The sequence below is a fragment of the Podarcis vaucheri genome, assembly GCF_965113315.1.
Source record: "Podarcis vaucheri genome assembly, chromosome: 13".
Lineage (NCBI taxonomy): Eukaryota > Metazoa > Chordata > Lepidosauria > Squamata > Lacertidae > Podarcis > Podarcis vaucheri.
In genome coordinates, this window is record NC_138751.1 from 17982058 (window position 1) to 17997758 (window position 15701).

Here is a 15701-nt window from a genome sequence, read left to right on the forward strand (position 1 = left end):
ATGTCAGGAAAAGCTTTTTCCTGCTGATGTTTTCTGCCTGTCAAGCAACCTGCTAAAGGCGGCGAGGCTATGCCAGAAAACACGCACACCAACACCGGGCAAGCTGGCAACCCCAACCGGGCTGAGAGCAGCCGCTGCGGGGTCGCGCCGCGCGCTGAGGAGCGCCCGACGGGGCACTATTTCTGCATGGCATTGAATTGCAGCAGCAAAGGGACACGGGGAGCGGGGAGGCGGCAGGATACGACGCCGCCCCAGCAGCGAGGAAAGAGCGAGCCGAAGCCAGCACGCGCGCTCGCTCGCTGGCGCGCAAAGGCCTGTGGGCCACGGAACGGAGGGAGGGGAGGTCAGAATGCGGAGAGGATTGTGGGTAGGAGGGGAGGGCAGGAAACAGCCTTCTTCCTTGGGGAGGGAGGTTTCCGGTTCCGGCCGGGCCTGTGTGAGTTGCAGCCTGGCAGTGCCCCCTCCACTCCCCCACCCCAGTGGGACCAGAAACGCCCCCCGCGTCCGCTGGGGGCAAGGCGAGGGCCAGGGGGCTTCCCCCCCAGCACCAATCCTGCCGCACAAGGAGCAGCCCCTGCCGGGGGCGCGGAGGAGGCTGGGGCAGCGCCACACACCGGTGAGTGCGCCGTCCCTGCTCGCCCCCCCCCCGCTCGGCCGCATAGGTTGGGCCCCAGGGCCTCCCCGCCAGCCCGGCCCCGCTCCCTCGCTTGGGTTAACTTCCGTCCCGTCCTATGATTCGCCGCCCCCCGCCCCGCCCGCTCGCCCGGCCACTGCGAACTCGGTTCGCCCCCTCCCGCCCGGTTCGCCTGCGCGACCCGCTCCCTCCGCCCCCTCCCTCTTCTCCTTCTGCATCCAGTAGCCTCACAGCTGGCCCCCAACCAGAAACCTGCGTTATGTCACTTTTCTCCCTTCGCTCCCCTCCCCGCCAACTCATATGCACATCCAACCTCAAGCTGGAATTGTCATCCCACATATTGACTTTTATCTTTAACCTTATAACCTAGCACGGATGACTGTTTCCTTCAAGCCTCTCGTGTATCCGCTGCTTTCCCCGTAGATGTAGTCACATTCCCACCCCATCCTGCATTTTACCTTGGTGGTCAACTCCACATTACTAATTCTAGATATAGATGGGGGCTCTTCTACTTACTGCAGGCTTGCAACCCTGCTGCCTGTTGCAAGCACCTTCCCTCACACTGTTTTCTCGTCCTGATTCTCCCCCCATGCTATTTTATTAATGTCTAGGAAACTGCCTGACACCATTTCAGACTCTTAGTCCATTTAGGTTACAGTAGTGGTTTGCAGCAACTGCCCAGGGATTCAGATGAGTCTTTCCCAGACCTCCCTGAATATGGAATAGGTTGATCCTGGGACTTTTTCATAGAATTGTAGAGTTGGAAGGGACCTCAAGGGTCATCTTGTCCAACCCTTGCAATGCAAAGTATGTTTTCTGTGTCTGATCCATAACCCTTCTCTTTGGATGCTTTTAAAAAAAATGGATGAAGAAAGTGTTACTCAAACCTGAGTGATAGCCACCTTCCCAAACAGATTTATTTCTAACTGCATCTACAGATTGCAGAGGTATAACCCTCACAGTGCTACTCTTGAACCTCAACACACTATTCTTACCCACCACTGACTGGTAAATGTGTTATATAATACTCCCGCCCCACTGCAGGCCCCAGGGGCATCTTGTACCCTTCATCATCAGTGTGAGGAATGACTGGACTTCTACAGTTTCAGTTAGAGCCCTCTCTGCTGCCTCCCACCCATTTCATGCCCAGGGTTATGCAGTACTTTGCTGCCCTAAATTGTAAACTGGCAGAAGCTCTTCAGGTTATGAAGAAAAGGTCATTCTCAGGTCTGCTTAACCAGATCCTTCTGTAATGGGAGATGATGTAATTTTGCACACACACACCCACACCCAAAATTGCTGCACAAAGAGTTTTATCTTGTGCCCCATAGGGATTAAGCAAAATTCCTTATCTGTGCATCTTTTTTTTTGACTTATTCTGTTCTGCTAGTGATGAAAAGGGATAAGGATCTATACAAAACATTGCAGGCTTGATACTGGAATTTTTGCTTGGTCCTCTATTTCTCTCTCTCTGGCTATGTCACTGGGTGTAGCCCAAACATCTTAACTACATCTGTAGTGTTTTTCATACAGGGTGCAATTATCATCTGGGAATGTAGCCAATTGAAATATTCTTCATTCATTCTTTTCCCTGTGCCACCACTTGAAAAACTTTCAGGTGTCTTTGTCCCTGCAGCACAACTGCTTTGCCTCGGTTATTGTGTGTTTGAATTGACCCTTTGTGGAGAATTAACAGGCAATTCCTGACTTGGAAAGTGTTCAGGGGAGGGGGATAAAAATGGGGGGGGCTTTATTGGAGTTATGGTGTTTCTTAAAAATGCCTTCTACATGTGGGGTTTAATGGGAATCCCCCCTCAAAAGAGAGAGGTAGATCCATGACATTTCCAGATGTATAGGGTTAAACCAACAATGCAACTTGGCTGCCAAGTATCTTAGCAAGCTTAGTTACATAACCCAGGAGTTCTGCCTCCTAGTGCTACGGGTTTAAATTGATGCACAAGACTCCCATTTCCTCTCTCAAGGGCAGAGGAACCCTAGTTCGTAGCCTTCCACCCTCAATCTCCTTGGTTTCTTGTCCTGCTGCTATATTCCTCCATTGTTGTCATTCTTTCAACCCAGTCCACACCCCTGAAATCCACTAAGGCCCTCGCAGCTTTCTCCTAGATGATCCTGGTCTCACTTTATCCATGCCTCCATTGCTACCTCCTTTTCTTTACCTCATTCTTGGTACAGTGGTACCTCGGGTGAAATACGCTTCAGGTTACAGACTCCACTAGCCCAGAAATAGTACCTCAGGTTAAGAATTTTGCTTCAGAAATCGCACGGCGGCGCAGCAGCAGCACGAGGCCCCATTAGCTAAAGTGGTGCTTCCGGTTAAGAACAGTTTCAGGTTAAGAACAGACCTCCGGAACGAATTAAGTACGTAACCAGAGGTACCACTGTATTCCATTGTTCCCAGACCTCTGCTTCATTGCCCCATTTAAGGTAGATGTAAATAAGGCAGACACTGCACTGTTAATAAAATCTGTATTTTTTAATATAACTCCAGCGATAGGCATTGGGATATGTCTGTATTCAGTACAGCTCCCAGCACTTGGCTTCCATTGTTTCCTGTTGCAGTGCATTCCACTCCTCATGTATGAGAAATGTGGAGAACTGAGGTTGGATCCAAACAAGGTTAGTTGAACTTAAGTTCCATTGTTTTCAGAGGGAATTAAGCATGTCTGACTATCTTCTCCCATTGATTTCAGTGAGACCTAAGTAGGTTCAGCTAACATAGTCTGCCTCCAACCCCTGGCTTCTAAATCTTACATCTGGTGCATTATAACCCACCACATTGCCATTTGCTGAATTAGACCAGTTTTCTTTTAAATCTAGGGCAGTTTGTTAATGGAGGGGGTTGGGCTGGAAATGGGTGGTGATAGCAGTGCTGTGTACTACACAACTTCTTATCTTTGTCTTGCATGGAAAGAAGGGAGGTGGAGAAAGGGTGGGTATTTGGGATTCTTATCTAAGTATTTCCTGATACTTTAAAACTCTGAAAGTTTTCTCTCTCTGTGTAAGTATATATGCAGAAAGTTGGTAAATGCAAGAAGCATTGAAAGTAACTACAAAAATGAGGCAAATTTAAGAACCCACAAGAAGGTTTTTATTTTTTTACTTTCTGAAGTGGCTGACTCCCCACCCCTCCCCCTTTTTCTTGCAGGGGTCTCACATTTGACTATTCCTTTGTGGAAAGTGCATATTTGGAAGAGAAACTGTGCAGCTTGTGTGCATATAATCAGATGTGGTGATCTTGCATATCACATTAATTGTTGGTTGTACATACACTCGAAGGCCATAGCATTCCAGGGTGTGCACATGGAGATGAATATATGTGTGATCATTATACTGGAGGCTATGGTTTCCTGCTGTGACTGTACGAAACAAAACACATGCGTATGTGATCATCATATGTGATGATTTACATCGGGTTTCCTGCTTCCTAAACAGAAGTGCCTTCCAGCCTAATGTGCAAGGCAGTCCTTGAGACGCCCTCCCCCCAAGAGTAAGTCAGCCAGTGCAGTGGGACCACTCTAAAGCCCTACGTGGCTTGGCCCCTACATCCTCCAGAGGCTACCTGCTTTTCTGCATCCCATTGTATCCCAACATTGGAAGTGGATGGTAAAATGCCTCCCATGCCAGACTTTTAAAGCACATGGCTTCCCCCAAAGAGTCCTGGGAACTGTAGTTTGGTAATTGTAGCTTTATGGTGTTGAACTACAGTTACCAGGATTCTTTGGAGGAAGCTATGTGCTTTAAATGTATGGTGTGGATGTGACCGATGGTGACAATGATTTACCAAATGGTAACCTACTGCAGTGGGCCTGGGTACATCTGTCGTGTCCACCTACATGGTGGTGAGACTCTTAGGACACATTTGAAATTGAAGGGAGGTGGTGAAAAGCTCTTCTGTTCATGGCTAGATGCTGCAGAAGACCATGTGTTCCCCCTCACTGTGGTAAGTTTCTGCTGGGTAAAATGGTGGCCCGTGCTCCCCATCAGTGCCCTCTATTGATGATCATCAAACTGAACCTTTATGGAACTCCCTTCCTTTGTAAAGTCACTGGAGACCTAACTGGAGCAAATATTGACAACAGTGCAAGGCTTTTCTGTTTGGAGAGACACGTAATAGCCAGAGATAGACAAATAAGATGTTATATATGGATATTGAAATGGACCTTTTACAGTAGTACCTCAGTTTTTGAACGTAATCCACTCTGGAAGACCGTTCAAGTTCCAAAACGTTCCAAAACTGAAAACCCTGTATGGAAAACTCACTACAGAAGCCACGAAAACTGAGGTACCACTGTACTTAAATTTACTTACCTTCCCCTTGTCTTATCAGAAACAGATTGCCATTATGAAATATAAAATATTCACAAATGGATGAATTTCCATAAGTCATACAGGTTGCAGAATTCTGCATTTATGGGTGCAGAATACGGGAGGATCTTGAATGCAGAATAGTTTATATTTTATTATTAGGCCCACACTGTTCTAGATAAGATGGGCAAGTAGAAAAGCATTCAGCCTGAAGGGATGAGAAGCCCACTTCCTTGAGGCAGAATCTTTGACGCATCAATCCTATACACATTTTAGTTTGTATCCCATCACGACCCCTCAGCCTACCTTATCTTACTGGGTTGCCATAAAACAGGTGGGGGAACCCTCTTCAGCCCAACAGTCATTCTCAAGGAGTGGGGCAGGTAAAAGTGCCATAGGTGTGCCTCATCTTCAAACAGTTGGCTATATACCAGCCATGCAAAAGCACATCCACCCATCTCTGCATCTAGGCAATTGAGACATTACCACAGTGGCGGAACACCTTTCAGCCAAGCAAAAACCCTTGAGGAGGATGCAAATAAGGGCTGGTGAAAGGGGCGTGGCCCCAGGGAAAGGGGTGTGGCTTGGGTAGAATTCCAAGGGCTGGGTGGAGAGGGCAGTGCTTGGCCTCTGAGCCTGAGTTCCCCCCATGCCTGTTATAAAATGTGGCAGCCCCATGTATGTATTCATACCTAGAGGGGCATGTTTGGGACTATGCCATTCTATAACAATCCTGTGTGGTAGGTTAGGCAGAATAAGAGTGGCTGGTTTCAGGTGGCATGAGAAACCTTTCTAGCTGAGTGGGAAGATGGAGTTTTCCATGTTCAAACTTTCCACACTGGCTTTCAGCCCTGGTAACCTACATTGGCAGAGCCCAGCATATTCGAGCAAGGAATGCCACTTTGCAGAGGAGTTTGTTTTAAATAGGCAAACCCCAAACTACAGGGACAAGCACGGGCTTCTGAACTCCCCAACGCGAGCCTGGCCTTGGAATGCTTTGTACCTGTGACCTCCGAGAGTCTCGTTTTTTAACCTCTGCTTAATACCAGGACTCCATAAATATTCAAAGAACTAATGCTTTAGCTGCATTGGAGCCAACTAGTACTGAATGGGTATAAACCCTGCTTGCCACTCAAAAACTGGAGGATTGTCAAGCTTAGGAGAGTGAGTCACATGTGCTCTCATTGAGAGCAGGAACTAAAGCTTAGAGGCAGCACAGATGGTTTGAGACATATCCCGGTATATTTTAAGAATGTTAGAACAGGTAAATGCCATCCATAAAAGGTTTGTGGGGCTAGAGAAACACCCCATGAAAAAAAGTTACAATATTTGGGCCCTTTTAAAAGCAATTAAGGACACAATTGAGGTGTGTAAAATGATGCCAGCATAATACAATAACCCAGGATCTTCCAATGGAATAGAAGGGTAGGAGATTTTTTTTTTTTATAAAAATTTTTATTGGTTTTTGACAATTATTATAAACACAAACATTACACAGTACGTACAAACAAACAAACAAACATATAAAGAAACATGTATAATTTTGAATCCTTTTTTCTTAAACCTTACTTCACCGACTTCCCCATACCTCCCCTTTCTGCATCCCAATTTCCAAATTTATTTCAGCAAATCTTACCCCTTAGTTTTATCAAATTTTCCCAGAAGGGTAGGAGATTTAGGACAGACAAAAGGAAGTCCTCCTTTACCCCACGTGTTTTCTGTGGGATTTACTTGGTGATGAGCACCGATTTAGGTGACTTTAAAATTAGATTAAGACAAATTCACAGAGAATAAAGCTCTCCGTGGGTAGCTATCATAATGACTATATACTATTATACAACTTCTGGGATGAGAGACAGCATGCCTCTGTATGCCAGTCTCTGATGGACAACAGCAGAGGAGACAGGTATTGCCTTCAGGTTCTGCTTGTGAGCTCTGCAGATGTTTCTGGACAGCCACTACAGAGGCTATATGCTGGACTATTTGGCCTTTAATCTGATGCAGCGAGGTTCTTGTTCTTATACCTGAGACCCTGGAGAGACACAGCCAGTCAGAAGTAGACAATATTGGGTTTGTAGACAAGTCTGACTGAATATAAGGCGGCACCATGGTTCTTTGCAATTAATTTTAACAACTGGCAACTTTTTCTTTTTTTAAATCGGAAAATTCTTGACCCATCCCATTGTGTAAATGGAACATATCAGATTTTTTTTTTTAAAAAAAATGGGGCCACCACAGCAAACAGTGCTGGTGTCTTGGATATGTCTGGTGTGTGTCTACATTGGTATCCCGTTTCTCTCCTTTGTCTAGGCAGTGCCCCCTCCCGGGCGGAGATGGAAGCCAATGCAGCAAGCGACGAGGGTGTGCATTTCCAGAGCTACCCCTTCGACTTCTTGGAGTTCCTGAACCACCAACGCTTTGAACCTATGGAGGCCTACAACCACGAGCACGCCAAAGCAGTCGCCGCCCTCCCCTGCCCACAGCCACAGTACGACTACACCCAGCCGCCCGCTGCCGCCCCACCTGCCCACTTTGACCGTGTCCCCACCGCCGTTGGCACCTCCAAGCCCAAAGCTGAAGGCCCATCCTCCTCCTCTTCCTCAGCAGCCGCTTCTGCCAACGTTCAAGTCAAGAAAGCCGAACCGGGGGCTCCTGCACCACCACAGCAGCAACAACAGCAGCAGCAGCAGCAACAACAGCAGCAACCACCCTATACTGGTCCAGCAGTGGTGCCAGCGACAGGCCAGCCTCTCTTCGATAGCACAGCTGCAGCGGCAGCCGCTGCCGCTGCCTACAACACTCCTCAGTGGGGCATTGTGGACCTTTCTGGCCACCAGCACCTCTTCAGCAGCCTGAAACGTGGGCAGGCCCCACCCCCAGCTACAGCCACTGTTGCCACTGACAGCCAGGCGGGCAAAGACGACAAGAACTACTTCCGGCGCTTGAAATATTTCATCGACCGCCGTTTCCCGTGCGGCGTGTGCCAGAAATCCTTCAAGCAGTCGTCCCACCTTGTGCAACACATGTTGGTACATACAGGCGAGCGGCCCTACGAGTGCACCACCTGCGGCCGCACCTACAACCACATTTCCAGCCTCATCCGGCACCGTCGCTGCCACAAGGACACCGAGGATGCCACGGCGGCTGCCAATGCGGCCGCTGCTAACGCAGCCGCCGCAGCAGCTGCTGCAGCAGCAGCCGCCGCAGCTGTTGCCACCAACGCAACTGCTGCTTCTGGAGCCGAGGGAGCAGCTCAGCCTCCTACTCAGAGCGGCAACCCTCAGGTGGTTCCCACATCCGCTGGGACGGCAGCCGCGTCTGCCCTCAGTGCTGCCATAGCTCAGGCGGAAGGCCCGTTCACCTGCTCTCTCTGCTGGAAGGTCTTCAAGAAGCCAAGCCACCTGCACCAGCACCAGATCATCCACACGGGCGAGAAGCCGTTCTCATGCTCCGTCTGCCAGAAGAGCTTCAACCGACGCGAGAGCCTGAAGCGGCACGTGCGGACCCACTCGGATCTCCTGCGAGTGCAGTGCGGGGTTTGCGGCAAGGAGTTCCGGGACGCTTCCTACCTTCTGAAGCACCAGGCTACCCACGCGCCACCCGGAACCTTGCCGCCACGCCCCGAGTACAAGTGCGACATCTGTGGCAAGGGCTACGTGGCTCCCCAGAACCTCCTGCGCCATCGGCAGCTGCAGCACGAGGGAGCCCAGCTGCCCAAGGACGGCACCAATGCCCTGTCCTACCTGCCGCCGGGAGCTTATCTCCTCCCACAAGACCCACAGGCTACCGGTTCTGACGGCGACACCAAGCCCACATCCTACGGGCTGTTAGGTCACCCGCTGCTGGTGGGGACGGCAGCGGGCAAGAACTTCTGCTGCGGGATCTGCGGCCGCGGCTTTGGGCGCCGGGAGACGCTGAAGCGCCATGAGAGGATCCACACTGGGGAGAAGCCTCACCAGTGTGCCGTGTGCGGGAAGCGCTTCCGCGAGTCGTTCCACCTCAGCAAACACCACGTGGTGCATACACGGGAGAGGCCCTACAAGTGCGAGATCTGCGGGAAGGTGTTTGGCTACCCGCAGAGCTTGACCCGCCACAAGCAGATCCACCGGCTGCAGCTGCCTTGCTCTTTGCCACCCATGGGGCCCTCGCTGGCACCCATGGGTCCTTCGCTGCCGCCGCCTCCCGAAGGGCTGACCTACGGCTGCTCCGACTGTGGAGAGCGCTTCCCCGATCTCTTCCACGTCATGAGCCACAAGGAAGTTCACGTGGCCGAGAAGCCGTACCCGTGCGACGTCTGCGGCAAGTGCTTTGGCTTCATTGAGAATCTCATGTGGCACAAGTTGGTCCACCAGGCTGCCCCCGAACGGCTCCTGCCACCAGACGAGACGGCCGCAGCGGTGGCGCCTCTGGAGAACGGGCTGGCCAGTGGCGACAACATGACGTCTTTCGAAGACCACCACCCCACCTTGCCCAGCGGGGAGCGCTTCTCCTGCTCCATCTGCGGCCAGACCTTCAAGCATTTCCTGGGCCTTGTGACCCACAAGTATGTTCACCTGGTGCGGCGCACGCTGGCCTGTTCAGTCTGCGGGCAGAGCTTCGCGGGGGCCTATGACCTGCTGCTGCACCGCCGCACCCACCTGCAGAAGCGGCACTTCTCCTGCCCGGTGTGCGGCAAGCGGTTCTGGGAGGCCGCCCTCCTGATGCGCCACCAGCGCTGCCACACCGAGGAGCGCCCTTACCGCTGCGCGGTCTGCGGGCGCGGCTTCCTGCGCTCGTGGTACCTGCGCCAGCACAAAGTGGTGCACACCGGCGAGCGGGCCTACAAGTGCGCCCTCTGCAACAAGCGCTTTGCCCAGTCGTCCAGCCTGGCCGAACACCAGCGCCTCCATGTGGTGGCTCGGCCCCAGCGCTGCCCCACCTGCGGCAAGACCTTCCGCTACCGCAGCAACCTTCTGGAGCACCAGCGGGTGCACCTGGGCGAGAAAGTCTACCGCTGCGACCGCTGCTCGAAGAGCTTCTTCTACCTGTCCTCCATCCTGCGCCACCAGCGCTCCCACGATGCCAAGCGTGAGCTGCGATGCGGGGCCTGCCTCAAGCTCTTCAAAGACCCCAAGTACTTCAGCAAACACGTCCAGGCCCACCAGGGAGGCCGGCCGTTCAAGTGCAGCACCTGTGGAGAAGCCTTCTCCAACACCTATGGCCTCAAGAAACACCGCCACATCCACAAGATGGAGCGCTTTGCCGCCATGGGAGGCCACAAGGAGCAAGCCTAGCGCTGGGGGCAGGGGAAGAAAATCTGGGCGGTCCTTTATCCTGGTACTTGAGGGTGGGAAGAGGAGGCTAGTTCCTGTCTGTTGCAAGCCACAAGGGCAGGCGTTTCCCTGTAGTAAAATGGCAGTAAGGTGCTATGTTTGGGGAAGGATATGGGAGAGTCCTCAAGTCACAATTGCATGGGGCAATCCATGGAGAACCAGGGATGCAACACAGGATTGGTTTACCTAGGTATCCTCCCTGGACCTTGGTTTTCCCCAAACAAATAGCTGTTGCCCTGTCCATCCTGGATTCCCTAGTCTAAACATGATAGGAGAGGATGGCTGTGATAGAAATACCCTTTCTTACCAAGAACGGATGGACATTTATTACCTTTTCCAGGAAGTGGGAGCAGAGGAATGATGTTCTTGTGGAATAATAAGCCTAGATACTGAAAGAGAGAAGAAGCCATCTAGGTTCCCTTTTGCAGGAAGAGGTGGATCTTCCTTTCCTCCATTTAAGTGTTAGAGCCAATTCATAAATTTCAGTAGAGGGCAGGACATGGTACAGTCCTTCAGAAGCGCTTGCCAAATTTTACTGTGAACCCAGCCACCTGATCTATGCCATGTAGGTCTTGCTTCCTTTCTGGAGGAAAGACATTGATCTGGGTGCTTCCTTTAACTCTGACAATGGGCTGCTTGTCATCCCCCCCCCCCCCAATTTACCTGTGTAGGAAATTAGAGGAGCTTGCTTGAACTTTGCATATCTTACAATATGATCTAGATGCTGCCACACCATAAAATATCTACCTGTCTTCCCACCTCCAGGACAGTTACCACTTCATCATGCAGCTGGAGGATCATAAACCTGAATGCTCCCTCACTTTAAAAACAAAACACTCATAGGAAACAAGCGAGTCTGGAGGAAGGGTTCTAGCCTAGCCTTCTTCCTGATACCTAGCTTTCCACATGCAGGGAATACAGTATTGAATATGAAAGAGCATTCAGATAGGTCATTTCCCCCCTATGTATCTTGAAGTGGTGTAGGCCCAGATAGACTGTACCATGTGGTATTTTTCAGAATTTTCAAATTGACACAACAGTTAGCTAGTGTGTGTTGCCTTCTTCCTCCTGCCAGAACCTCATATGGTTGTGGTTGCGTATGAAGCTGAGAGAGAGGAAAGCAAACGTACCTGGTGGCCCTGCATCCCAGGCCACAGTGAAATATGTTGCCTTGGTTTGCACAGCACATCCAGTGCTTCGCCCACAGTTCTTCCACTTCCACAAGCCCACCCTGTTCTTGGCAATTCTTTTGGCGCCCTCACATCAGATAAATGGCAGACTTAACTAGTTTGTGGCTGGAGTACCCCACGGGGACTTTTTCATCCTCATTCTTAAATCATGGACCTTCTTTTCCCCCCACCCAAACAGGAATATTGGTCAGGTATGGTCAAAAAGGTTCTTCCAAACTCTCAAGCTCCCTGGCGTGGCTCCCCAGCTCCCTCTCTGGGCGCCGCTCATCACCCTCTGGTTCTGAACAGGCAGAAGAGGAAGCTGACTTACTACATGCAACCAAAGAGTTCTGAGAGCACGCCCCCTTGTGGACGGCGGACACCAGGTGGTTCGCCTCTCCCTCTCCCTCGTGATCCAAGTTGACCTTCCGCATCTAATAAGACAGTTGTGATGGGGAAACGTTACTGCTTTTCCATGCTGGAGCGTTCAGAGCGTGAAGACTTTCTTTCAGGTGGCAATACCAAAGGTGCCTCCTTGCCATTTCTGGTCTACATCCCTGCATCCATAGTTCCTACAGTCCAAGGATAGGAGGACCCAAAGATGCTTTTTATTATTCCAGTGTGGTTGCCCAGTGCCTGGAAGAAGAGGGAAAGGGGGATGTTGCCAAAGTTGCAGAGTTGCCTGGGGATAGAGAATTGTGATAGAAATGGACTCGGCTGGGGGGTGCAGGCGTTCCTTAAAGGAAACCTCGCGGAATTTGGTGACCCAGTGTCCTATTTGACGAAGATTGTGAAGAACAGAAAGGAGATGGGAAGAGGGTTCAGCCTGTTATTTTCCAGCCTCGGTTCCACATTTCCTATGTTGGGTCAACTCCAGGGGGAAACTCTTTGTCCATGTTGAGTCAGGCCCAGTTATCTTAACGTCTCTGACAGACTGAAATACTACTGACTAATGTCCTGCCTCCATAAGTGGCTGATACTGGATGTTCTCTTTCTTGTTTTATCTTTATACTAAAGTTTTAAGGCCTGAACTTGTAGCTGAAATTCAGTGGATTCTCCCTTTGGTGGTGGATATAACTCTCCCTGCCTTACATGAAAACTTTCCATATAGAATTTTCCCTCCCTGACTTTGTAATTTGCCAATAGAGCTGAGTTTAATGTTAGATTCTCCTCCCTCCTTATGAATACAAGTGTATCTTGTTTATACCATACCTGCTTCGTAGGAAGAGCTGCTTCTGCGTTGAGTTGAGCATGGTTTCCACGGAAACCCCACGGAAAGACGTGGTAACCCCAAAACTGATGACCTGTTCTCACACTAAAGGCTGTTGTTTATACCATCCACTTTATTACCCAGGAATAGCAAGAGAGTTCACAACAACTAATCTAGCAGATGATTTGTCTGTCAAATTGTTTTAAGTGTAGGTTCCCAAATGGACGATGGAACATGACAGGGAGAAACAAGTCTTACGCATTCCCAGGTGACCTAAGACAAAAATACTGTGTTTCGAAACCACAACATAACATTGTCTCACACATAACAGGATTTCCAATGGATTTTCCCCCCTCCAGAATAATTTACAGGCCTAAAATAAAGAAGACAAATATCCATACAACTATGGAATTCCTGTTTCAGTCACAAAATTTATGCTAATATATTCAGCCAGGCCTTGCCTATGAGAATGGTGTTCTGTTTCCTACAGTTGACAAAATGTAGTCTTGACTTTCATCCTAAGTTTTTAAAAGTTTTCTTTAAAAAAAAAGAAAAAAGGTTTTAACGTTTTCTGACCTTAGAAGAGCAATTACTCCATCTTAACACCCCTTAATCACCTCCTGTATTCACAATGGTTAGAAAGTAGCAAGAGAGAGTTGCCTCCCCACTCAACCATTAATTTTTTTTATTTACAGGTGAAAAGAGGGAGCTGAGGGCAAAATGGCTATCTTTGTTTCTAGCCAAAATTCTAATGCCAGAGAGCAGGCACTCTGCTCATCTGCCTGCTGTCACTTGTAAGATCAGGTTTGCTTAAGAAATGAAACTTGTGCCCATTCTTCATTGTAGGAGTGGTTTGATTTTTCCAAGTATGTTTCCCTGTTCTCCGTTGTAGTTTGGTTTGATTGGTTGGTGCAATGTAAAATTGCCATGCCTCACTCTCATGTGAAAGATGCTATTTAAAAAAGAGCTGAACAGCACTTCTAATTTTCCTCTATAAGAGAAGTAGAGGGGTCATGGGATTAGAGAGTAAGAGGCCCGGGAGGTGGCATTCTTTGGCTTGAATTCTGTGGGAAAGTTCTGTAGGGACTAAGGTCAAAGACAGGTGTTCCAGGTTTTAATTCTGGTTGGGCAATGGGATACTTTTGAAGACCCAGTTGGAGTATGCGATCAAGACTTGCCAACTAACCTTCCTGCTTCACTGCTCTGCCTTTTATATAAATATACCTGGATGGAGTCTTAGCTCTGAAGTGTGTGCATCACTAGGATGCTGGCTGTCCTACAGATTCTCATCACCCCTGATGCCTTGCCTGCTGTGAACGGGAATTGTGAAGATCCTCCTGTCTTTTCCTAGCATCAGACCTGAAGTTTTAAGATGCCGCAAGACACACAATCATCTGAACTTCCATCAGCCCTCCAGTTCATTGGGGAACATGGATTCTCTGGTTCTGACAGCGGGCAATGTTTTCCCATGCTCCCCACTCATCCCAAACTGGGAGATGGACATTTTTGAGACAGGACTCAAACATTCCCAGACCAGTGACTGTTGCGATCTCTGAAAAGAGTCCTGCCGCAGATAGGATCCAACCCATTGCAATCATGTTAGCAAGATGACTTTTTATATTAATACAGATCTATAAATACATACGTTTATATATAAATACTTCTTTTTCTAACTACCCCTTTCTCCCATTGGCCATAGGAAGTGCAGTACTTTTGGTGCCAAGATTCAAGTCCCTTATGATAACGTGTACTAAAATATAATATGTATAGGACCCCCTCATTGTCCATGCAGCTGATGGGCCTGGACCGATATAACCTGCCCCGTCCTCCTCGGTGGTGCCCCTTTGGGAACTGTACAGCGTGTGTTTTTCTCAGTTGGGGTTAGGGGAATGGGAGCGTGTGTTTGTGTTTTAAACCAAGCTATTGTTTTAAAAGTGTCTGATTTACGATGTACAGACTAAACAAACATTAAAAAAATAAGAATTGGAAAGCGTATGTCCCATGCATTGAGAGGGCTCCAGATTTGCTTGTTTTGCTAACCGTGGGTGTGGAGGGAGCTTCACTCTAAGAATCCCAAGTAACTAGACCACTGGACAGGGCTTCCTGAAGTGTTGGGACCATGTGAAGGGCACAAGAACACGAGGGCCTGTAGATCCCCAAGAACTGCAGCAAAAAAGGAGATGGATACCCACAGTGGCTAGAATCAGGTTATCAGAGCTTGAAACTTTAATACGAGCTGGGCTGTGTGAAGAGCAGAATCCTATACCCAGCCACAGGAGAAAGATCAAGGTGGGTTTGCCAGAAATCTTGCACTGTCTTCTACTAGAAGGGGTTTTCTGCCGTCTTGGGATCAGGGCAGTGGCTAGGGCTTTCTTATTCTAAGTGAGGTGCCTCTGCTACATGAGCCACAGCTCTCCAACAAGTTGATATGAAGAAGTGGGCAAGGTAGAGGAGGTTTGGTGGTATCTCACTGACATTTTAAAATGTTGAGGTCATCCCTAGAAATTGAACATTCGGAAGCAAACAGTTGAGTACCCGTACTTCCAACACTCTTCTCTGCCAGTTTCATCTAGGCTACTGGAGATGGAGAAGGCTCGGATGATCCTTGGAAGCAAACATGCTGGCATTCAAAATATGCAGGAAAATTTCAACATTGCAGTTTTACACACTTTCAAATGTTGCTGTTGAAATTGAAATTTTTGTTAAGTCCAAAGCATTAACAAGACAAGTATCGGCATACCAAGCAGGATGCTTTTCTTTCTCTTTTTGCACTTCAGGAACAGAGCGTTCCAATGGTATCTAGAAGCTGGCTGAATTTAAATCAGAATGTTAAACTTTGCAAGCAAATAAAGCGAGGAAGAATTGTTTTTGAGAAACCTTTCCTCCTCCTTAACTTTACAGGCTTAATGCCAGATCAAGGTGTTTGTTCATGTAGCCCAGGGCGGCCCAACTTTACAAACCAAGTAGGCCGCAAACGTACTTTGACAGAGAACCCATGGGCCACAAACTTTGAGAAGGCAACGCAAGGCCTGGTGGGGAGGGGCATCATA

At 49.1% G+C, this 15701-nt stretch overlaps 2 protein-coding genes across 2 annotated transcripts in view; one reads left to right on the forward strand and one right to left on the reverse strand.

Moving 5' to 3' along the window:
• TBRG1 (transforming growth factor beta regulator 1) overlaps window positions 1-15701 on the reverse strand; it is a 202480-nt gene that overhangs the window by 130003 nt on the left and 56776 nt on the right. The gene's annotated exons all lie outside the window — the stretch shown is intronic.
• Window positions 70-14641, forward strand: ZNF865 (zinc finger protein 865; the record flags this gene model as incomplete). Its single annotated transcript, XM_082196675.1, has 2 exons — window positions 70-616; window positions 7271-14641. 2 exons carry the CDS (start codon window positions 70-72, stop codon window positions 10231-10233), a joined length of 3510 nt encoding a protein of 1169 aa, XP_082052801.1. The 3' UTR covers window positions 10234-14641.